We start from the raw sequence: 24,747 nt of genomic DNA, 5'->3' as shown, positions 1-24,747 counted from the left end.
GCAAGCGGCATCACTCTGAGGACAAAAAAAACACCCTTAAAATGAGAAGCTCTCACTGTCTTTCACAACCTAATGATAAATGGTGCAAAATCTTCGACCATTTAACACTCCCAACTGGACAAGAGTATAACAAGAAGGTAACATTTTTCCTTCCCCAAACACAGACAGAAGACTTGGTCCCTGGTAGGCTGGAACTCTTATCTTCCCTCTCTCTTCAAAATATTTTTCCATTTTAATTAGTACATAGCAGAGCAAACAAAGCAGGAAGACATAAATATGATCTCCCAGTGTTAGTTATTTTGACTAGTGGACACAAATGACGCTCCATCATTTGGATGGAACCCAAAATAACCTATGAATTGTCAGTTACGATGTAAGGCCTAACTGCCTAGTGCGTTGCATCACCATGGACAGACTGGCTTCACCAAAATGGATGGAGGTCCACTAAGCATGGAACTGTCAAAACACTGTCAAAGTCCAAAATATGTTGACTGATTGCTAAATACTTAGAATGTATTTAAGATAATAGCATTACATTTAAAACCTCTTTTGAATATAAATGGTGGAAAACACTGAGTGGATATTGTTCAAACAGCTATAAGTGCTTGTTCATGCCCCTCAGCATAGCTCACTTCTTGCAGTAATTCAGTTAGATATTCTCAGCTGACCCCAACATACAACACTTTGCTGACACTGAGGGAGAAACAGAAAAGAAGCCCTCAAGTCAGAAATGACTGGAGGCTTGCAGGAGTATGGGAGTACTCAGGGAAAGTGCCACTAGGCGCTTGCCCTGCCTCTATGCTTTTACCCATATACATGCTTTTGACCTCTGTGGGAGACAGAACATGAGTGACAAGGACCTTTGGTTTCACCTAGTATGGCCACTCTTACACAGAAAATCTGATCAATTAGCTTAAGCCCCTATGGCATAAATCTGTTTCAGTGGTAGAGTTTTCTTCATTAAGTAAATAACTTTTCTGCAAAATAAGTCAGAGCAATTATCTTTAATCAAAATAAGAGAAATAGGACATTTTCTTCTGAATTGTTCACTGGGGACCTGAACTCTGCAACTTTCACACCCTGCAGTCATAAACCAGATAAACAGACTATTGCAATGGAACATTTTGTACAATCATGTTCCAAGAGAACAGTAATCTCTGCAGTTGAAATCAAGCCGACTTCCTTTCAAACAGGATACAACATTAATTAATTCAATATATTAAAAATGGGGCTTCTCTGAGGAGATGAGAACACTTTCCATTTTGACAATATTGTTATTGTCTAAAGGAAATACTGTGTATGAGAATATATCTGAAAGGGACTATAAGATAACAGACTCCACCTGATCCCCCACATGAGATATTATATAGTACCCTCATTTTGTATTGCTTACCGCACCACTAGGTATAAGAAAGTCCAGGCTCATTACATTTAGTTGAATCTTACAAAATGCTCAAACCGCATTGTATCTTCTCCAAATGAGTAATGCCAGTGTCCCCAAATCCAGAGTTGTTTTTTCATATTTTACTCCTACAGGACTACTGTAAAAAAGACTAATAGGCAACATATCTGATCTGGGAAAGAAAGCTATATATAAAATGTATACTAGCTGTATTACTATGATAAAGCAATTTTAGCAAATACACTGTCTCCATCTTTATGATTTAAACCATATCAATAAACATCTTGAAGATATTAGAAGTGAACAGTTAAGGATGCTTCAAGCAGTTATGTTTACTAGCTTGTGCAGGCAGATACATGTAATGCACAGTGTCTATTAACATAAATACCTCTAAAGCCGGAAATGAGGGGCTTTTGTTCACTTGTCTGACTTGGTGTACAATATAATAATATAATATAATGCATTGTACCAGTGTGGTCTCTTCTTTATGCTTCTTATAAAGTACCAAGCATTTATGTTTGCATGTTCAATAATTACAACTAAACTCATGGAGAAACATATTTAAATGCACTTACCAATGTACTTGATGTTGCTCAAGGTTATCAAAGTAACGTAAGCGAGAAAGGTCCTTTATGATTCTTCCTGAACAACAGAGCTATTCCAGTAAAGACAGACACATGATTAAATAGGGAACATTAACAGTGATATCAATTGTCATATACACAATGCAGCAATTTTTTACCTACTGCTTTTTATGGATCATCCATCTATTTTTCATGCTTGAGACTTGCAGTGAGATGGAGGAAGAATGATTACAAGACCTATCAGTGTTTAACTACTAGTGTTTCTTTTCTTCTGAAAAATTTTAAGGTACTAGTATTTACCATTTGAGTTAAATGCATAACACAGGAAAACACCAATCTAAGAAGTACACAAGAAACAGACATTATAAAATCATACAAAATGTGACCTTCCCCAATACTCCCCAGGACTATGATAAACATGAGAATTTTTAAAGTTCTGCAATAAATTTAGCATTTGCTCAATAAAAGTACAAGTGCCCTTCAAACGGCAGTGAGTAGCAATTGATCAATGTTTTAGAACAGACATGAATGGTTACATTCTTGCCCTAGAGAACAGGAACTTAGACAAGAAATCCCGCCGCTACTGAAGCAGAGAATTTATCTGCATCTATTCCCCTGTGCACCATTCTCTACCGTACCTTCTCTCCCAATTAAAATTATACCTACACTAGTCCTTTAAGAAGCCTAATGATGACTGTCACCTGCACTAGTCTGCCCTTCTTCTAAGTGAGAAAATGAGGAACTAGATGATTATTTGGAGATTATCTGCTCTTAAAATAATAGTACATTCTAAATGCAGCAGCTTGTTGAAACAGAAAGGGAGCATGAAACCTTACATATGATGGGTCAGAAAGCTCCTGAGGAGCAAATTCCCATACCAGATGGAGGCACAGAAAGATAATGCAATAGCTTTCTGTTTAGAAGGCAAGGAGAAAATTTTGAAGTGGTAAACACAAGGCAGCAGGACCTAGAAATTTTATGGAGAATTACCAAAGCGCAGACATGAACCAAGAATCTGTAGAATTACAGTAAATTGATTGAAGTTAACATTGAACTATGATGTTATGTTTGTAATTTGGATTTCAAGGAAGAATACTGTTAAACGTGAGTCAGAGTAACTATCTGAAAGATCAGAAGAGGATGAAGCAGTCAGGTTCAAATCAGCTAGAGAGACCTAACCAGAACATGCAGAACTTGGCATTTAGCAACGCAGAGCTTCAGCAATCTACATAATGCAACTTCCTCCTGAAGTTGTCAAATCATCCCAATGAGACCACACATTGACAGGATGTCAAACAATCTAGGATTTCTCTAATATAATTGATGTCTGATGTTCAAGAGTCTTAAACTCAAAGAGGTTCTGGAATGCTTTAATTCATACAGGATCAGCATCAATGATACCATCTCATTTAAACAGATCTGAACATTGATATTGCTCTTCCTCTCAACATGGTTTTCCCTAGCATTAAGGGAACCACATTCTAGAATGAGACATTCCTGAGTAAAGTGTAGACAATGAGGTATAAGAGGCTTGGATCCTTGGGACTCTTACCAAGGTGATGGATTAGGACATCATCCTGATTTTGCCAAGTCATATGGAAGTAAACAAGATGAAAAACTGCTCCAATACTGAACAGTGAGATAAAATCCAACCATTGTAACCCTGGAATTCTGCTTATACAAAGCTGTGATTTGCTATATTATCGTTACCACAGTTGGTCAACAGTAGCAAAAGTAATTGTTAATTCTTGATCATTAGATGAGGACATTACAGTTGAGCCTCTTCTGAGACACACGTTCTTCCTTCACCTTAGGCTTGGCACTGTGGAGATTATGATCCCTGTACAAAGACTCTGGGGTGTTTCTCTTCAGAAGAGGTCACTGAGTTTTTTCTGGAACTTTTGTCATTTGCAATAGCCTTTGTCAGCACCTGACTTGCACACCAGTGGTGCCAGTGTTGAGTTTAGTTTTTGGTGTCACTGTGCTGTCTTTCTTGTGCTACTCTTGTGTATCTTGGCACAGCAGGAAATATATCTTGTTGGCATAAGCTCAGCATTCTTGTGTTCACTTCCACAGGAAGTGACAAAGCTGTCAGAGATAATTCCAAAATATGGTAGTTCTGGTCTTGCTATCATGAGAAATGAGTAACATTCTAGCAGAGATGGACAAAAATACCAGGGAATTATCACATAACAGGCAGGGCTTAAACCTGAACACCGAGTCCGCCATGAGAAGTAGACCTCCACAAAAAGGTCTGATCAGTAGAATCTGACCAATTAGATTGATCAGTACACAAGTAGTTAAATACAGCAATAACAAGGTACATGATGTTGTGAGACTTCAGATGGTTTTGAAGAATCTCATTCTCAGCTAATAACCAGTATCTCCTGACGATTCTCCTTCTGCCAGACTGATAAGAAACWTTATCATCTTCCCCTTTATTGGTACACAAGGAAAAACATGGCTTGCACATGGCTGTACTCAACACCATTATTAAAAAAACAACAGTCCCAAACTGGTTTCACACACATCAGATACAATAGCACATGCAACAGAATCCAAACTAACACCAGAAAACACCGTTTCTCAATCGTAAGTAGCAACTTCCAGGAGACTGCACTTAAAGGCTCTCTTATCTTAGTTGTATCACTGTATTACTGGCATTCAATTACACCTGAGAATTTGATTCATTATCAAATTCAATTTTGAGAACACTTCTGTGTTCAAAGCCTGTGGATAGTAAAAACATCCTGTATGTGGAAACAGATTTCTAACTGAGAACAAGGCAGGTCAAGGATCTGCAAGGATCTAGTAAGAGAACACATTAAGTACTATTTATACTCTACAGCATCTACCAGCCTCAGTGAGAGGCACAGTTTATATCAGAGAAAAATTATTGATCACTATCAATATATCCAACTGTTTTTGCAGAGCAATGCTTATAAGTCTGTTGCTTTACTAAGTCAGGTAAAGTCATCATTTACTCAGTCTTTACTGATAAAAATCAGTATCAGAATAAAAGACTAAGAATTCAATTCATTTCTAAATCAGATTAAGGGAAGAAAGTTTTGCAGACTAGCGTTAAACTGATATTAAATTGACTTAAGGTGATTAAGTTTATTTGCCAGCTTATGCTACAACAATACATACAACAATTTAATGATTTAAGGGGTCCATGAAAGAATGTGCCAGTTTAATTACAAGAGGTTTTAAGCAGTTTAGCTAAATTGGTGCAACGACTTCTAGTTAAACAAAACTAGTTTCTCAATGAGATAGAGCTGTTTTACAAGAGAAGACAGCAACAGCAAAATTGCTGGGGAGAAATGGCAAAAATTCTGCTGTTAAAAGAAGGAAAGCAACCGTAACACAAGAAAAAGTACAAAGGAATAACCAAGTTAGAAATAAGACACAGGATAAGACAAACAGAAGAAAATCTCAGAACTAAAATGATACCACAGAATTGTAACTATCTTCCTCTAATCTGCCAGATCCACGAGAGTTCATAGACTTTCAACACTACAGAACTTCCCCTGGAGAGAAGGGCCAAAGTGAGAGACAGCAAGAGGTTTTTATTAAGATAAAAACATATGTATAAAAATATACTTTGTGACAATTCATCAATAGTACAGTAACAGTGCATACAATTAGATATTCCATACCAGTCCTTTTGTTTTTTGTATAAATTAAATATAAAATCCTTTCTTGTATTTTGATTTGTTTCCTTGAGCTAATTCATTTTTCTTCTATTTGCAATCTGCTTGTTCATATGGTCTCTGTTAATCAATTATTGCAGAGGTCAATGCTTCAGAGATCAAGATGAAAATTTAGCAGATGGAAATCTTTTTGCAAAGGATAGCTGTTTTCATCTAGCACAAAATGGCTCCTAATTTCCAACAAATAGGATGCTTCCGTATCTGCTAGCAGCGAATGACACAGTTCTGCTACTATTATGCGGTAGGTCATATCCGAGGAGGGCACTGTGAAAGACAGAACAGTCCAATTCACTTTATGTTCGTAATGGCACCTAACATACGAGTTCTACCCCCATGAAAGCTACACTTAATTATTGGAAATGTAGTTCAGCATCTGAATAGAAAATTAGCTTTTGCTTCTAATCACTTTTTTTCCCCCCAAATATTTTGTTAAAACTGCTTCTCATTAAACCATAACGCCTGTGAATCACATAAAACATGGTAAGAGATTCTATTTTGCATACAGGGAATCCTATTTAGTAACTGAATATTTAGTTATATAGTGTGTAATAAATGTTCGTACCATTTTACCTTTTACTACCTCAACTCTGAACTTCCAGCCTCTCCCACGTTTGTTTCAAGGCAACTGAAATGTTTTCTTAAAGGTTTTTAAGACAAGAAGTCACTTTAAAGCTGAATATATATTATATAAAATACAAGCAGTCATCATACCCATCCAGAATGATGATTTCATCCTGAGTCTAACATACAGTCAATAGTTAAAAACTTAGTTTTCATTGTGAACTTTGTGGCCCTTGATGGTTCTACAACAAAAAATTCATGGAACAGTACCTACTAATCTGTTCAGCCAGTCTGCAGGAATATTGAGGAAGATTTTTTCCATCAACTCTGACACCACATGAACATAAATTTCATATCCTCCATCTTCGACTGTCATCAAAGCAGGTCTAGATCAGAAAGCAGAAGGCTCTTGAAAGATAATTTGTTACATTTTTCTGATTGATGCAAATTTTCTGATGAAAAGTAATTCAATGCGATTACCCTCCAACATAATACCAATAACTAGAAAATATCTATGAACTCATCTTCTCTCAACCTGTAGAGTCAGAATATGAGCTTGATACATTCCAAATTCACTACACAACATTAAAATAACCTCTAAAGTTATCAGTAAGCCTTACTTTCAGACAACTGCAGAAAAAGTGCTTTTGTAATATCTGCTATTTTTCCAAGAGAAAATGAGAACTGCACCAAACAAGATTTCTAAATCCTCAGAGCACAAGTTAAGCTGACTTAAAGCTGAACATGTGATGCTTCTCCTGAAGCCCAGAGTCCATGTCTTGAGATTAAATTTATCTATAATAGACTGAAGGTAGTGTAGTTTCTTTTTTGCCAAAATGAGAAAAATAATCCTTCTTCATTTAAGGAACAATTTTCTCAGGTCAGCTATTATATGTACCAAGAAGTTGTATTAATGATGGGAAAGCCTTTTCTTATCAATCAACTTAGAAAACACTCTACAGTCTTTTGTATTTCAATCCTTTGTTTTGATAATGTATTCACAGTGGGCAAAATACTAAACAAACATGCAAAACCCTTACTAAATCAGAGAGAATTTTACCTAATAGTAATGCTTGGCCTGATGTGCATAGAAAGAAAGGACAGTTGTCTTCATATAAAATGACAGATACAGTCCTAACTAGTTTTCTGAAGACCTTCTTAAAAGGGGGAGTAACTTCAGCTGAGCGTGAAATCCTAAGTTATCCAAAGTCAGGTACAAGCAAAATAAGTACGTATGTGTACATCTGCACACAGAAGTTTTCACTATGCATGCCATGTGATTTAGAACTAAGTTACAGCAAAGGCAAATACATCCAAGTACTTAAAGTTACAGCATTTTAGGAGTCAAGGACATTCCTTGTTTTTGACTTCATACACTTGATCAGTCATGCAGCCTAATCAGCCTACTCTCTGTATGAAGGCAATTAAAACTAGCAGAATCTGTTGGTAGCTTAGCAATCACTTCATCCCCCCACTGATACTTCTAATCAGTAAGAATAAGTGCCAAAGCAAATATTTTTAAAAAGGCATTTTCATTTCAGAAAAATGTAAAAAAAAAGAAAACAAAACACTGGATTCAACTCAGTTTTATTGGTTCTGGATGATATCACTGATACTGAAGAACACAAACTCTTAATTACTTCAGTGATTTACACAAGCCAGTATAGTATTTGAAAGGAGGTGATAGCATGTCTGCATGGTAATCCTTAATAATAGATCCAACAAAACATTAAATGACAATCTTGCATACTGAGTTTGTATGAACATTTAAGAACCAGCTTCTCCAGTATTTATTTGCAGTGTATATTTAATTGTCATACCATGTCCTGCATCATAGTTGATGAATGTCAGAAGTTATATAAATCTCACTGCTGTTAGCAATATTGATTTTTGGGAAAACCAAAGAAAATTAATCTTGAGAGACAATTTGTTCCCAAATACTAAGACCCCTTCATCATCCTAATAAAAGCCTATTTGAAAAGTAAAGCTTTAAGACTACCTATGAAGAGGCAATTGCTAACTGTGCTGTGTTCCCAGTGAATATCAACAAACAGAAAACAAAACTGAAGGCATTACTGCAGGTTCCATTAAAAAAAAAAGAGAGAGAGAGAGAGAGAGAAACAACCAAATAATTAATCTGTAGTTATACCTGTTGCCATCAGCAAGTACCAATACATACAGTGCTAACCAAGAATGATACTAGCTTACCTTTATATGCAAATATTACCCTGAAATAGTACAGTTAATTAAGTAAAAGATAATTTGATCTTAATCCTTGAGTTTCTGGAGGAATTCATGTTGGTATACTTATTTGAAAATGCATCTGGAATTTTTTTGTTATAAAACTAGTGTTATGTCATTTACATCTTTGAACTTTAAGCATATATTTAAAGTACAAATGTAAATAAGTATGTGTATACATAAATATGTACATGTATGAATTTAGATCTACAAATATTCAGAGGTATGTAAAAAAAAGGAAAGATATTTGAAATGCAAAGTAGGAATATAAAAGCTCAAGGGTATCACTTGGAATGATGTCATCTGTATCAACATCACCTAGAATTGTTTGTAGTAATACAGCATTTTATAGCCACTACGTAGTATCAAGATAACATCTTTTATAGTACAACAAAAAACAAATGGTATCACATACTGCTAAACAAGTAAAAACAAAATTCTTATTTTATTGGAAAGCATTTTATATTGTAGGATATGGTCAATAGTGTTCCTATTAGGTCTAAAATCAATCCAGTCAGAGACTGCTGTCCCATAAACATTGCTCTTTCCAGTTTGCTGTTTCACATGATTAAAAAGTGATACTGAATGATAAACAACTGGGAAGAAGTGATTCTTCTTTTTAATGTAGGTATTGCCTAAATTTCAAGTTCGTATTTCTTCTTTGGAACCATTATGGGTGCCATTCCTTTACTGTTCTCCCAAATCAGTCATTGGCATTGGTTTTTGCTGTGCTCATGTGATGATACATTAAATCCTTTATAGTGATGCTCAACAGGTGGTTTCTGCTTGCTTTCAGCTTCGCAGAGTGATCATACTAAGCCTAATTGCTTCCACAGTTGATGCAGCTTCTACCCACCATGCCCTGTGACTGACCCGAGACTCTTTACAATGTGCTGTGCAACACAGGCATCAGAGTCCTCACACTTTTTTTTTTTTTTTTTTTTAAGAAATTTTACACTACTCTGATCAAAGCAGGATGCAATGCTGGTATCCTGACCACCCCCCACAAAGGAAACTAAAGCAATAAACCTCAGAAAATACCAGAACAATGTAAATCCTGGTTATAGCAGTACTGGAACAGTATCTAAACAGAGTATGCTACACAGAGTAATAAAATACAGCACAACCATCCTCAGTAATGAGCTTTTCAATGGGAGATATTCCCATTTCAGAATACAGCTGCTAAGTTGTGCTCACTGCAGAAGTGGCAGAAATGGAAGAAAGGCAGTCACTTCCAGAAGAGACCTACTACTAAAGATGCACTGTCAAATAGGACTGGCAGTCAGCCAGTGCTTCAGCATATTGTCATTTGGAGAGTGTTATTAACATTAATAAATTAATTCTATAGTTAGCATGATGAATATACCTAGCAGCATTAATTTGAATGCTTATGCAGCACAAAGGCGAATGACCACAAATGTGGCACTTCCCCAGTAGGCAGATCATTCACTTGCCATCAGTTAATCCAAAAGCTACAGCTAAATTTCATAATCTAAAGAAAAAYGATCATAGGAGACAAGAACAGGAGAACTCCATGTCTGATTTCATGTCAGATTACTTCAAATCTGCTGTATTAGATAAAAAACAAGGCCATGACTATGTGTGGTCATTAAAGACTTCTGTCTCCCTTCATGAGAGGAAAGCTTAACAGTACAGTAGATGTATAATCTATTCCATCTACTTCAAATAACACTTTCAGTTTTAAACTGCATGCTCAGCTTCCCAAATAATTGTAGGCTATTTTACCTCTGAAGAGATGTATTTCTGTTTAGACAATTTATGCTGAATTACATGAAAGTTGTTATGACTTCCATAAGTTAATACTTTGGAAGCAGTATAATTAAGTTAGATATGCTTGCAGAGAAGTGTGCTAAGAGATGCTGCCAATTTAAAGCTTTGAAAACCACAGACAAGTGTAGTCTACAGAAGTAACATTTGGCAAATCAAGTGATGCATTTGGAAACATTTATTTTGCTTCATTTTTCGATTATATGCTAGCTACCTGTTTCTCAGTTCAGGCTCTGTTCTCAAGGTCACCTAAGTCTGAATTGCTTCAGCAAAAGTGAACAACAGTCATGGTGAGAAAGAAAGTTCTCCACACTTGTCATACTCAACCTTCAAAATGGAGCCTACCACTGTCAATTTTCTTTCAGCTACGTAAGCGCAATTTTCTGATTAACCTTATTGCCTAAATACCACGGTTTTTAATATGGTGAACTGCAAAACATTAGAAGCATGTTTAAAGATACAACTAAAATTCACTAATGGCATACATAGTTCTGCTGTAAAAAATAGTGTGAATGTTTATTGAAAGCTATCGAAATCTTCCTTATATGCTACCAGAATACATARTCCTATTTAGTACCCATATAAAAGTCTGGTGAAGCATGACAGTGAAATGGGCTTTTCTGCTGGTAAAGATGAATGCTATAATACCTGTTAAGTAAAAGTATGTATCATTCTCTATGCACTAGGAATCTTCTACCTCATTATAACTGCTACTATTAAAATGCTTATCTTTTTAAAGGCAGTCAAACACCCCTTGGCATAGACAGTAAAAAATTGTCATTTGAATGAAACACTACCAAGTTCAAGGGAGAAGGTGCTAGGAAACCAGAAGGTAGGCAAGTCTGGGCAAAAACAGTTACAGAAGGAGGCAAAGACAGATCTGATCTTTGAAATCTAGGAGGTGAGCTCTTAAATACTGAAACATTTTCTTGTTTCAGTTTTCATTTTTGTCTAATTTTTCTGATTTTCATATTGTCATAGCGCAGAAAGAACATGGAAATCTTTCATTATATTACAGTGTTTATGTAAAAATATATATACACTTTCAGTCTTCTGGGCACCCACTTTATAAAAGAAAAAAGAAAACCATGTAAGCATATATACATGTATCTAAGCTTGTGTCTTCAGCACCTTAGGAAAAGATGAGCTTCATCACAATCATGGGAAATTAACAAAACCGGGCTCCTAGATTTCAAAGGAAAAACACGGTGACCTAATGCAGTGATCTTCAGGATGACCTAACCTCAAAACCCTGAATTTCGAAGATATGTAAATCTCCTAAATCCCAAGATCTAATTATAGTATCTGTTTAGTATCTTAAATATTTCTGTGCTCTTAAAAATAAAAATAATCCTATGTTAAGTCAGTCAGTTCCTACTATTCCCTGAATCACAAAAAAACAAGTCAAATATAATGAGGTATTACAGACTAATCCTATATTCTAAAAAGTCATCTAAAATGTTTAATAATTAGATTTACTCATGATAAATAGTAAAACAGTATGTAGATTTTACTCACAAGAGGGTGCTGGAAGCTATTGCATTTCTAGAAATACAGAGTATGCTGAGTTTACTACACCCTCATACTGACAGATTAAAAAAACTGAGATAAAAGGACAAGAATCAGCAGGCTATGGAGAAGTAAATGTAATTTTCTACCAGTTATGCATGCAGTTTTATAAATGAGACTAATAAAAACCATTAACATTTCAAGTTGTTGCACAAATAGTGCAATAATGCTAGGACAGCACGTTTAGTTAAATTTTTTCATTTAAACAAGATATTTGTTTAGCAAAGCAAGACAAAGATTTTTCTCCTATTAACATGTAAATGGACTAATCATCTTACAACACAGAATTTGGAAATACTATCAAAGAGATCCACTGTTACTGAACTGATCACAGAGCAAAATTTCAGTGTGAAAATGCGACAGACTTTTCTTCGAAAAGGCTGTGCATTCAAGTTCCACATACCTGTAAACACATGTTGATAATACAAACAAAAATCTTTATTATCATTTTTCTATCACCTTTTGTGTGAGAGGATAAATTGAGGTCTTTCAAGTTACTTTTATAATAGAGATGGAGAATGTTGCCAGTCATAGGAAAAACTTGAGTATATAAGCTACTCGACACTTCTTAAAGGATACAGTGTTTGCTCATTGTTGCATAAAACCTGGGAAACAATGTCCAGCATTCTGGATCTCACACTGAATGCCAGCCAAAAATAAGTCCTCCATATTTACCTGGATAAACACTAAAGAACTGTAGGACAACATGAATAATTTTAATATTATGCATAAAACATCCCATGAGTTTCAGATCTATTTCTGGTTACATACACGTGTTTTCTTTGGGACATATGGTTGTCAGGCAAAACTGGTTTCACCATGAAGGCAGAATAATGTAGATACTTTTTAACTGAATATTGGAAATTTTGAATACATTAATTTATACGTCTATTAAGTCTTTTCTTGAAGAATCAGGTTGCCTTAGTGTTGTTCTTTTGTTTCTTATTAAAGATGCAAGATAAAATATTTTGCATAAGGAGAAAAAGACTGTCATTACTACCTTGCTAGACAAAGAGGATTCTTGTATTTAAAGTCAAGTGAGTAACTACCATGTATGCAATGATTCATTAATCTAACTCACTATGAAGTAATTAAGGAATAATTTTAGAAAGCATCTCAGCAGAAAATTATGTACTATTCTAGAATTCTATTCTATCATTACCTCAGAATTGACCCTCTCTAGCCATGACCTGCATGCATTTCAAAAGCTTGAAAAACTAAAAATTGAACAATTTTAAGCAGTTAATAATGGTTTTTACATCAACTGCAGCTATTTATTTTCTTCTGTTTTCTTCTTCTGTTTGTAATAAATGTGCATGTATATCTTGTCTCACAGTGCCATCTGCTGATCACTTCGTATCTCTGCTCTCTACAAGAATGTTTATTGAAAACTTTGTTGGTATTATTTCTGCAAGGTTAAATTAGATTATTCAGCTTGAAAAGGTAGTTGTGCGCTTATACAATTTCAAAACTAGGCTGAAACAAAAGGCTCAAGGAGTTTTTCCCTGGTCAAGATCCTCTTTCATCTTATAGCTCACTCACACTGAGTAAACCTCATTATTGTACCATGTAGTATTCAAAGAAAGAAAAAATAGTTAAGATTTAAACAAAGCATACCACCTATTAATAATGGCAATGCAACTGATAAAATAGTAGTTTAAAGATTTCCTTGAAAATTCCTTAGAAAAATGGAGGTTACTAACTATATCTGAAATACACATTTATATTATGATTATTCAACATATTGTAGTGTACTTTCCTAATACTATACATTATTCTAGTTTTGCTTGGCTTACCTGTAGAATGTTTTTACTTTGTTGTATGGCAAACATCTAACACACTGCTCGTAGATCTTGTTCTCATCTGCCTGTAGTTCTGAACCACATTTAGCACAACCTGAATAGGTAATCATAGGCAGAGAAGCCAAAACACTCTCCAGGGAAGTGTTAGCATGGAAGATGACTTGCCTGTACTGGCCCATTGAAATGGTAAACTTCAGCTCTAAGATATGGGCTTTCAGTTGAATCACTCCTACAGAAACAACAATTTCAATCAAATCTGCTTTGTTTTACACATGGTAACAACAGAAAGCAAAAGAGTACAGTATAGCTGATTCAAAAACAATTATCATTAAAGTTTTCTGAATAATAGTTTTTCTTTTGAAGTACATACTCATGTTTTCAGACATGATTTCTGCAGTGAAAAATAATCGTGGTAAAATATTAATTCTAAAAATATGTATTTTTTAAAGATACTATTGAGATGGATACCACTATAGAAAGACCTACATAAAAGATAAAGAGATTAGATAGTTGTGCAAATAGTTTCCATGTCCAACAGTACCAGAAAATTAAAATATAATTATTTCATATTAGAAATAGTTAATCTTGACACACAAGAATTCTAATGAGACATACCATAATTAAAGAACAGAATTCTGTGACACTGCAAGAATAGATATTCTGATTAAAAGAATCAGTAGCAATAGAAGTTTCATTTGCCTTTATGCCACATGAATACAACAGAAATGAGTCAGTACAAGTACACAGAATGAAACTGGAACATTCAAAAAAAAGGGGAAATCATTTGATAAGCTTCTATAGACATTACTGTATACACGCAAAGTGGTAATTTTCACAATATATAAGTCAATCAAATCTGTGCAGGTTTTCATGGATAAAGCTAAATACTACTTTGAAATTTGTCATTTGGATCTCCTGCAGATCAAGTCAATCTGATACATTATATGTGTTCACTCACTGTGTTAGCAACATTACCTATGCTTTCCAGACTTAGTGCTCAAAAAGAGGGTATACCAATCGGAACATAATAAAACAACCCATGATTAGATCCCATAAATAAAAGAATTGCTTTACCTCCATCCTGATTCAGAGAGAGACAATGAAAAGCACAACTTTAACAACTTAGTTTTCTACTATCTATTTATACAAAGATTGAGTTAAATGCTGCAAAAGCAACTTTATTTGCTCAGCTTCTTAATGTTTACCACTGTAACCTTAATTTTCTAGGGGGTTTTTTTTGGGGGGGGGGGAGGAAGTGGGAGGAGGAGGAAGAGGGGATTGTTCTTGCATAAAAATTATTTTTTGTTCTTTTGTAAGAAGTTTTCACGGTTTCATTAATTTTTGAAGACAGAGAAATAATACTTATCTAGTTTTATATGCTTATAGCAAAGGCAATAGTGTCAGCTCAGTAATTCCTGCATTTACTCCAGCAGTTTCTTCAAGAAGGGTATTTTACTTTTGAGATCAAGTTTTAGAGAAACAGTATTCCATAAACTCTTTCAGTGGTTAATCACATCATTAAAATAGTTGGTATGGAGAATAAAAGGCAGTATTTCTCCACATGTTCCAAAGCTATCTTTGTATGGTACCATATACTATAGTCAAATCTCACTTCTGTGCTCACTGAATGAAGGCTGCATTCGTGGTTTGGCCGGGCACTGAATAGCAGCCTCCAGAATAAATTCAGGCTCCCAAAACAACTAACAAAAAAGCGTTTTTCTGACATAAGCATAGCATATATTCTGCTTAGCTATGCATTGCTTTATATGAACACTACAGAGCTGTGGATAACAAATATACCTGAGCATTTTTCCTCCAAATGTGCTGAGAGATTTGTCATTTTCACGAGGGATGTTCTGCTTTTCTGAAACCTTTCTTTAAATTCAATTGCCCTTTTGTCATCATCAAACAAGCACTCACAGGATGACCATGGAGTTGTGTGCAGTTCAAAGTCACCTGAGACAGAACTATGTTGGACAAGAAGGTATTTAAAGTCCCATATGTGATCTACGGAATAAACAATAAGCAAAAAAAAGAGACAGAAAGGTTTAATTTCCAAATAATTGTTAATTCACAGAAAACTGAAATCACCTAAAACAATGAATAATAAATCAGTAAGACATTTTCACATCATCAGCTTTGGCAACTTTATTTCAAAGCTCATGACATGCAGATTACTTTTTCCTCCTATAAAGATTGCATGAGAATCTCATAGTTCCTTAAGAACACCAGACATAATGATGCTTTCATGGTTGTAGAGAAGGTTTAAAAAACATAATCCAAGCATAATAAAATGATTTGCGGGATGGTTTCATATTTTCAGAATACTTCAGATAGGCAATACTAATAATGTGGTATTTGGAATAGAAGGGTCACCAATTTGATCAAATAAGCATATTTTATATCATAATTTCTTGTGCTTTTAAAAATCTCCTCTCTTATGAATATTACTGTTTCTTTTGTTTTCTACAAAAAAAGTTAAAAAAATCTTTCATCGAACCTTTGCTCTGTTGAAACAATAACATTTGCAGAAATATAATGATTATGACAAAGGGGATTATTCATTAAGGAGAAAAATACAGATATTTGGAAGGAGACAGAAATTCCTAGAAGAATCAATATGCTCGTAAAGTATGTTGGAGACTAGTACCAGTTTGCTTTGGCTGATCTGGTGCCAGCATTTGTCATATTTCAGCTAAGCAGGCTTTCTATTATCCTATCAAATTCCTCTGGGGATGGAACTGAAATACTACTGAGGAAGCTACCCATCACTTTCAAAATGTATTCCCCCCCTCCCAACGGAATATTTTGTTGTGGTCAGTCCTACTAATTATGTTTTCCTTAGTTTTACATAGCTTCTATAAATGTCACAAAAGTGCTAAGATTTAGCAATATTTAGAAGAGAAATGGCTAAAAAAAAGACAAGTTTATCCTCTCAAAATTTATGGTTTACTCCTAACTTATTCTGCTTTCCTCTTGTTTATACAGAAACTCTGTTCAGAGGAGCTAAGGTGGTTGGTTAGGAACTAATTTGGGAGAATTTTGGCTAACCATGCTCCAGCAAAACCTCAGAATTATATTTAGTAGAAAAACTTCTTTTAAGTAACTTTGTTTTTCTTTTTAGAAGGCAATCACTTCAAAGAAGGGCATATTTGTTAATGGATGCTGCTAATCCCAATTACTGGCCAGATTCAGATTGCTAGCATGACTATCATGTTCCACAGCTATAACCGATAGCAAAAACGAATGTCATTCTGCTGCCTAACAAAACATTGACTCAAACTTCCCAATTCCAACCTTGTTCAAGTACTTAATTTTACTGTTTTACATGCAAAAGAACAGGCACAGCAAATACTATAGAACATTAAAAAATAAACATGGAAATACCCCACTACCTGTTTCAGGGGTCATTAAGCCACATGCCCACAAGCATCCTTGAAACACAACACTTCTTGAATAATGAAGTGGTTATTTGACAGCACTATCTCATTTGCTGGGCTGTTTGCAAACTAAAATTAGGTGACTGTCTTTTCATGTGGTTCTTCTGATGTTAAATACTGTATTTTATTCCCTAGGAATAATAGAAAAACACACTAAGAACATACTCTACAATACTGACATTTTCATGATGCTCTTGTGGTCCTCCCATAACAGAATGATGCCTTCATTTCACTTATACTGAATTCATTTTTCAACATTCAACTCAAGCTTTTGAAAAAGAAACTAGTTCTATATTTTTCACCAGCTCTCAAAGGAAAAAGTGGGCAATATCTAGAGGAAAAAAAGATCAAGTTATTAAATTCATCAACAATTTTCTGTTCACTGATATGTCCTTTTTAAAAAATAAATCCCTTCCCCAAAATGCTATAATTTATATAATATTTATTCATTTTCCATCTTTCAATTGGCTCTGTAAGAAAGAAAAATGCTTTAATAATAGAGATTACAGAAGTGTATTGTATTTTGGGTTGTCCTTTACTTTGTTAAAGATTCATTATTTGCTTGCTTATAAATTTTTGGTAAAATAAAAAATTTTAGGCTGTTTTTTCCTACCTATTTGTTTACTCAAGCTGGAAGTTTCAGCTACAATAATCACTTTTGGAAATGAGATTAGGGAAATATAGATTCTTTTCCTGTATTCACATGTCTGTATAAGCATTTTAGTAGGAAGTTCTAGCACTTTCATATTCTGGGTAACAGTCTCAGGGATGCTTTTTGGGAGTGGGGAGGGGTGATAACTTGCAAAAGTTGCAAGATCCTGAAAAGTCTCTGCTGGCAGATCCTCAGACTTTGTTTGGCAGCAAAAGACTTAAACTCCATCTCCATTGAGCATCAGTCTAGTTTAATGCATCTCTTACCCCTGACTACAGAGATCTTGCAGTCCCCCAGAATCAAGTATGCTCCAGCCCAAAGCAAGATTCAGGTAGGAACATTACAGCACAGCTGAGCTGAGGGAAAATGAAAACAGGAGGAGGTAACAGAAACAGGCACTTGGCAAGAGTGGGGTAAGAGAAAAGAGGACAGGCAGCATCAGGATTGGTCTAACTACCAGAGCACAAGATCTGACTGAAACCTGAATTTAACACATTATTCAGATTCTCAACATTCCCCTGCTGATTAGAAAATGGGTCACAAAACCCATTAGTAAAGTGTGAGTAATCAAGTATAATCTCTTTATAATCTCCCCTGGTGTGCAAAGTTGTTCAGATCCTTCCTCTATTTATTCCTGTTGTATCAGGTCACAGAGGGCTGTACTGTGGTTCTAAAGATTTCAAATACCAGAGGAGGGTCCCAGGAATATGCTTTTACTGTGATAACCCCCTTGACGCGTAGTCTTTGTCTGACTGAATACAAAGACACTTTGCCTCTAATTTTAAAGTCTGAATATTTTTTAAATGGAAGAAATTTACTTTTAGAGAAGTTTACATTAAAGGAAAATAAAGCTTGTAAAGGCAATGATTAGAAAATGCCAGATTTAAGGTTACCTATGAATGACCACAGGTTATTTAGTATAAAAACTGTGTAGTACCATTGCAATATAGTAACATGAAAAAGCAGTTTGACAAAGATAAGGCTATGGGAATAAACAGGCCCAGGATTTTACAAATGAGGAGGAGAACCAATAAAACTGGGAGACAGATCAATCTGTCTCTACTCATTATGAGTGCATTATTAGAGACATTTTAAATTACAGGTTATGTTTCACTTGCTATCCTCTGTATTTTCTGGATTTTTCCATCTTGAGCCACAGCAGAAAATTCTGCGCTTAGATCTTGTAAGCGTACAGAAATGTGCTGTCTAAAAAATATCAGTGGATTCTCACCTTAGTATGAGAAATTAAAACACTGTCAAACACAAGGAACTGGTGAAGGAGGAAGCTGCAAGCCCAGGCCTAGAAGCTATTTTGGCAAACGGACTTAAGGTTAATGAGAAACTTGCTATAGATTTCAGTGGCTTTAGATCAGGCTTTTTGAGACACTTCAACATTCTTTCTGTGCTTGGTCCCTCCACTCAGCTCTTACTATGTCTTCTAATCCATTAGCTGTTATTACCCCTCCTTTGGCAATCTACAGTCTCCAGTTCTTCTAATCTTTGGGAAAAATGGGGCTGGCAGAATTTGTAATTTTCCTCAATTCTTAAATCATGTTTCTTTTTCTTAAATACGAATCTTATTAATGTGCCCTTTTTTCACTGTTCCAAACTCTTATGAAGCGTTGACTATCTCTTGAATTCACACATGCTGGCTTTTCTCTAACAATGGCTTCGGTTTCCCTGAATGCTGAGACTATCTCAGTATCCCTGCATAAGTATTGCTAGGCCAATATAAGAAAAACAATTGCTACAATACTTTTGCTGTGAGATACTACTTTGTATGTCCCTCTTTAACTCATGAAGACATTCCTTCAGTATCACAGAGGGAACATACCTCTTAGATTTGCTTTGTGTGCCTAACAAAAACTTACTCTGTATTTTCCCCACCATCTTCAGTGGGCTCAGAATTTTACCCCACATTAATAGCCACTCCAGTCTCTCAAGAATGCTGGTTTCCAAAAAAAAGTATTTAAAGAAATAAATCTTTAATGTTTGGGAACCTACACTAGATCAGAGTAAAACATGTCTGATGCGTATACTGATTTTTAGCAAAAGATGAAAAACAAAATTTAACTTGTATTGGAAACAATTGTTAGATGCACAAAAACAGCAAGTGTTATGTTTTTTATTTAAAGGATGTACACAATTTTAAAATTACAAATCCCCATCTCCTCCTCTACAAGACTGTAAGGTATCTAATCTGCCAGTACAAACAGTAAACACATGCCCCAGCTGGTCTATGACTTCTAGCAAGAATGGGCATCACGCGCTGTCCTCTGTAACCCACTCACACTATTTAACCGTGTCTCATGTGTGCTTATTTAGTATGATATAACTATCTTTCTTGGCTGTCTTACTGGRATCAAACATTCATGTTTTATCTATCTGTGATAAGTATTTGGACAGTTGAGAAATCACTCTTATCTTGAATTTCAGATAGTCTTTTAATGATTAAAATGTGAGCTGCTAGATGCATAAAACACTAGCTAGAGAAGACGACACAAGCTTTCCATCAGGTTTTAACAGTTATAATACTACAGAGATCCACCTCTTCTTACACTTCTGCTTTAGGCATTAGGGAATGATATACTATAGCATTTTAAAAACTAACTTTGGTACCTATTTAATATTTTGCAGCTACAATACGGTATTGAAACATTTCAAAAGTTATTTTTTAAAACATAATATTTTTGGCATTCTGAGTTCTGCAAGATTTATAAGCATTTGTTTATCTAATGAACCGTAATACATCTGTCCACACTGATATACACAAAAGAAAGAGCCATGTAGGTTTTATATACTGAAGTTAGTAAGGTGGAAAGCAGACACTGAAAATCAGAAGTGGAGAGAAAAACAGGAATTTATGCAAAAACAGACAACAGTAGAAAGATTCAGAAAACCTGCTAATTTAGTTAACACACAAGTTCTTTTTCAGAGTTAAATGACAATTAGGCACGAGAGTGTCTTAGGTCTAAACAGAATTTTCTAACTATTTATGATTTAATACCATAAAAATTCCTCAGGACTCTAAAATGAGTGCATTCAAATTGTGTTGCTGATGGCACTATTTTGAAAAAAAAAGCAAACTTTTTAAAGTTAATATCCAACATACTGTCCTAGCAAGGTGCAGGAATATTTAAAGGTTGAAAGGAAAATGTTATCAGCTGAGCATTTTAAAGCAATTAATGGCATCACAGAATTCCTATTACAGTAGCCTAAAGGTCCAAAGACTTTACCTTTTCTCCTCTGAAGTTGAGGGCACCAGGCTGCCCCTGCTCCCCACAGCACCATCCTATAATGTTGATCTCTGTTCTGTTCTACTGTTAAAATAACTTTTCTTTGGCTGCCCCCTTTGTAGCTGTACACGGATTCTGAAAAAGTTTGAAATAATGTGACTTATTTTATAAGAAAAAGCATATTAATATGAAAATGCCTCTGGACTTGAAGATGAAACCACACCACTATCGTATTTTGTGATACAACTACAAGGAAACACAAGAATATGCCCACAATTTCTTCAGGAGAGGATGAAAACAATTTATGATTTCTTCACCAACATGAAACTAGTTTGAAAAAATGCATAATGAATATTAATTTACTTTTATCCAGTAATAATTTCCCAAGCACCTAAGTATTCAGCAACTGGACACCTCCCTGGGAAATAGCAGGTACCTATGAGCATCTTTGAGCACCTCCAACTCATATTGACTGGTATCAGTGGGAAAAAGATTGTACTCAAAATGCCTTAGTAACAGACTAACTCTAAATTTGAAACTGTTTCTGTAAYTGCTGTGGAACGTACTTAAAGATAAACATTTCTCTAGAAATTTTCATGTAAAAGAAAACTGTCGCTGTGTACAAGTACCCTAAAGGGATTAATAATAGACTGAAACAATTATAAGATCCCTATGACATTCTTCATTCAGGACACTGCTTGAAAGTTTTGGTATTTCCATACTAAAGCTGTATTTTCATAAACTCAAATAAAATTCTTGGATAACAGCTCCTGCTTTAAATCTGTGCCAACAGTTTTGAGATCCACATACAATAATAAATTATGGAGATTTCTACCTTTAAAACTCTCCATTTACAATGAATAAAGGTGATATTGACAGTGTGGCTAAGATCATTTCAATCTTTTGCAGCACTAAAACAAGGTGACAATGCAATACGATCAAATCCATGTGAAAAGCATTATGTCAAGCACTGAGAAGCAGCAGTACTGGAAACAGTTAAGTAAGGGAAAAAAGGGAGGAAGATTCCTTTTCCAGGTGGTAGCAGTAGTCTTAAAATGCCCAATGCCTGTCAAAAAAAAGTTAAGACACACTGCATAATATACTGAGAAGGCACCRAGATGATTTGTTCTTGTTCATTTCAGGAAGTTGAGAAGATGCTAGGAAGGGGTTATTTAAGGTCTGATTATGATGAACAGATGGAAATAAACTATGAATTTTAACATGGAAAATTTTTAAGATGGAAATGGCTTCAGAAAAAGGAATCCTGAAAACTCCATTCACTGTTCTAAGAAAAGAAATAAACAACTTCAAAAAAAAAAAAAGTACATTAAACACATGGATTCACAATCAGGATTCCTCAGGAAAGGATTTTTAGTAATAAAAAAACCCAGAATATAACCTCCCCCAACAACAAAAAAGGTTCTTTCACCATAATTGCAATATCCCCTTCTCAGCGCTCCTGCTACACACAACTCTCCCCAGAAGAGGATTTCAGGCCCACATTCCTCATATCTAACACACTCCTGCTGCCCATTCCACCTCCCAATGCTGTACTTCATACCAACATGCCTCTCCAATGCCCCACCTTGCTGAAAATCAGGTCAACACACTATTTCGGAGCTCTGGAGATGCTCAAATCATCTGACTGACCAGTCAATACATTAGTAACTGTAGTCTGTACCAGAAATGGTGACTGCTCATTCCTTAGTGAAATCTCACCAACCTCTCAGCAAGTAGGAACACTGATTATCAGTGCCTTCTGCCTGCAGGCTAATCCCCAAAATGCATACACAATTGATCAGCTGGTGGGCAATAACCTCCTTTCAGCAGCTGATTTCAGTCAGCCTCTAATTCTAAAGTTCTCTGTTACACCCCCTATGAGCAGCTCATCACAGAGCTCTTACCTGTGATTCACATCTCAAACACAGGAGTATTGAGCAGGAAACAGCCCACACAGGTAAAATTTACACAGTGACTGTTTCAAGGCAATTCTGAAGTTGTAGAAGTCCAATACATTAACTTACCTGTTAATATGGCAATGCTGATAATTTTTAAGACTGAGTGAATCAACATATTTGACTGAAGCTGGTCTAGCTGAACATGCTGAACATTATCCAATCTCTGAACTTGTCTACATGGAAGGTCTCCAAAGTGGGGAAATTCTGATGATATGTATGCCAATAAGCCATGGAGAACACCAACATCCACTATATGATGAACTAAAAAAAAAAAAACAACAAGTCATCACAGGAACATTTCCTTTTTTTGGTAAGCTTAGAGCTATAAAAAAAATTTATCAGTTGGTGTATGCTTACACCAAAATCAAAACCATGTCTCATGATAATTCTAAGCAGCCAAGAAACTACTGAGATGTATATTCCTTGATCCAAAATTAGATTGTATTTTATTTGCCTCCTCTTGATAACATCCCAACATAAAGTGTAAGAACACTACTTTAAAATACATTAGAAATAGAAAAGCCTTGTATTGAAACTTTGTAAGAACACAGGAATAGCCATTCTTGACCATTTACCCCCATGCTGTCTTAAACAGCTGGCAATAATAGACATCAGGAAGACAATAAGAACAATGCAAGTTCATGGTAATACTTCCACTGTATTTTCCACAAGCCTCCAACACTTCAAGCCACTTTAAAGTCTGTGCTTAATAGGCCTTGCTGAATTTTTCTTCCTTGAACTTACCTATTCCTTAAGCCTCCAAAGCTTCTGCAACTACAATGTAATTCTTGCTATAAAGTCACCTTGTTATGAAGTCTCAAACCTCTTAAGGTTGAGTCCTAGGATAATAGCTGTTTCTTAAATTAATCTCAGAGAATTCAATTTTCAGTATTTTGAAAGGTAACCATCCAACTTTGCCATAAACTCCACACGCCTATCCATGATGACATCATGTCCACATCTTGTCCACAGGTGTTGTCATTCTTCTAGTGTTTGGTACACCTCAATTGATCACATTTACATTTTATCCTGTATATAAACCATTGGAGTACCAAATGGAGTACTTTAAATATTTACTGTGATTTGGGGGAATCTCTTATGCATTCCAGACTTACATTCTTTTGGATTGAGAGCTGAGCAGTTCCCCAGGTTCAATAACTGACTGGTACATGTAGATTGCAGCATGATTTCTCCAAACCAAAGGTTCTCATACATAATGATATCTGCAACAAAAAAAGCAGACTTATTAGTCCATATATATTGAACATATTGAAATGTACATACTTTTCTGGCTATAGAACCAGAAATCTTGAAACTGATTTCAGATCAGAACTTTAATTTTGAAGCTTCTTTCTATTCCAGTTGCTATTCGCTTCCAGAGCCTCGTGGCCTACTGGTTCCTTGATTCTTAAATGGCCTTTTTCCAATGTTTTTCTTCATTACTGAGGGTTTGTTGCTCTCAATTATGTGCCATCTAGGACTAACATTCATATATACAATGGTCTTGCAGAAAAAAAGTGAAATCCATACTAAAAATGTCACCTTGTTCAAAAAGTTAGGAGATTTTCCTTCAATTTATGCCAGTTCCAAAGAACTTCCACATAATTCAGAGAGACTTAATGTGGGCATCAACACCTATTACCATTTCCCAAGGAATGCAGATAGGAAAGCAATGTGAAAGAGGAACAGTGACACTACTAAAATAGTACAGTACTCCACATAAGATGATCAATAATGGGAGCTGTATGTCTACTTGAAACTCTTCAACTACTATTAATCAAGAATTTGCATGATAGGAAAA

The 24,747-nt window shown here is 35.3% G+C and overlaps 1 protein-coding gene across 11 annotated transcripts in view; it reads right to left on the bottom strand.

Annotated features, from left to right (window-relative positions):
• Positions 1-5,535: 5,535 nt before the first annotated feature.
• The window catches only part of SHLD2 (shieldin complex subunit 2), a 49,914-nt gene continuing 30,702 nt past the window's right edge, over positions 5,536-24,747 (bottom strand). For 9 of the 11 annotated variants that reach the window (XM_026069917.1, XM_026069918.1, XM_026069923.1 and 6 more), the window contains 7 exons: positions 24,062-24,169; positions 23,013-23,207; positions 20,989-21,123; positions 15,461-15,667; positions 13,655-13,889; positions 6,531-6,646; positions 5,536-5,963 (listed from right to left, as the gene is read on the bottom strand). In XM_026069917.1, the coding sequence (XP_025925702.1) occupies positions 5,791-5,963; positions 6,531-6,646; positions 13,655-13,889; positions 15,461-15,667; positions 20,989-21,123; positions 23,013-23,207; positions 24,062-24,169 (1,169 nt within the window). In that variant the 3' untranslated portion in view covers positions 5,536-5,790. The remainder of the gene's footprint in view (positions 5,964-6,530; positions 6,647-13,654; positions 13,890-15,460; positions 15,668-20,988; positions 21,124-23,012; positions 23,208-24,061; positions 24,170-24,747) is intronic. The other 2 variants (XM_026069926.1, XM_026069925.1) reach the window with 2 other exon arrangements.

This window comes from Apteryx rowi, unplaced genomic scaffold (genome assembly GCF_003343035.1).
Source record: "Apteryx rowi isolate R43461 unplaced genomic scaffold, aptRow1 scaffold_30, whole genome shotgun sequence".
NCBI lineage: Eukaryota > Metazoa > Chordata > Aves > Apterygiformes > Apterygidae > Apteryx > Apteryx rowi.
This window is presented reverse-complemented; position numbering and strand designations above follow the sequence as displayed.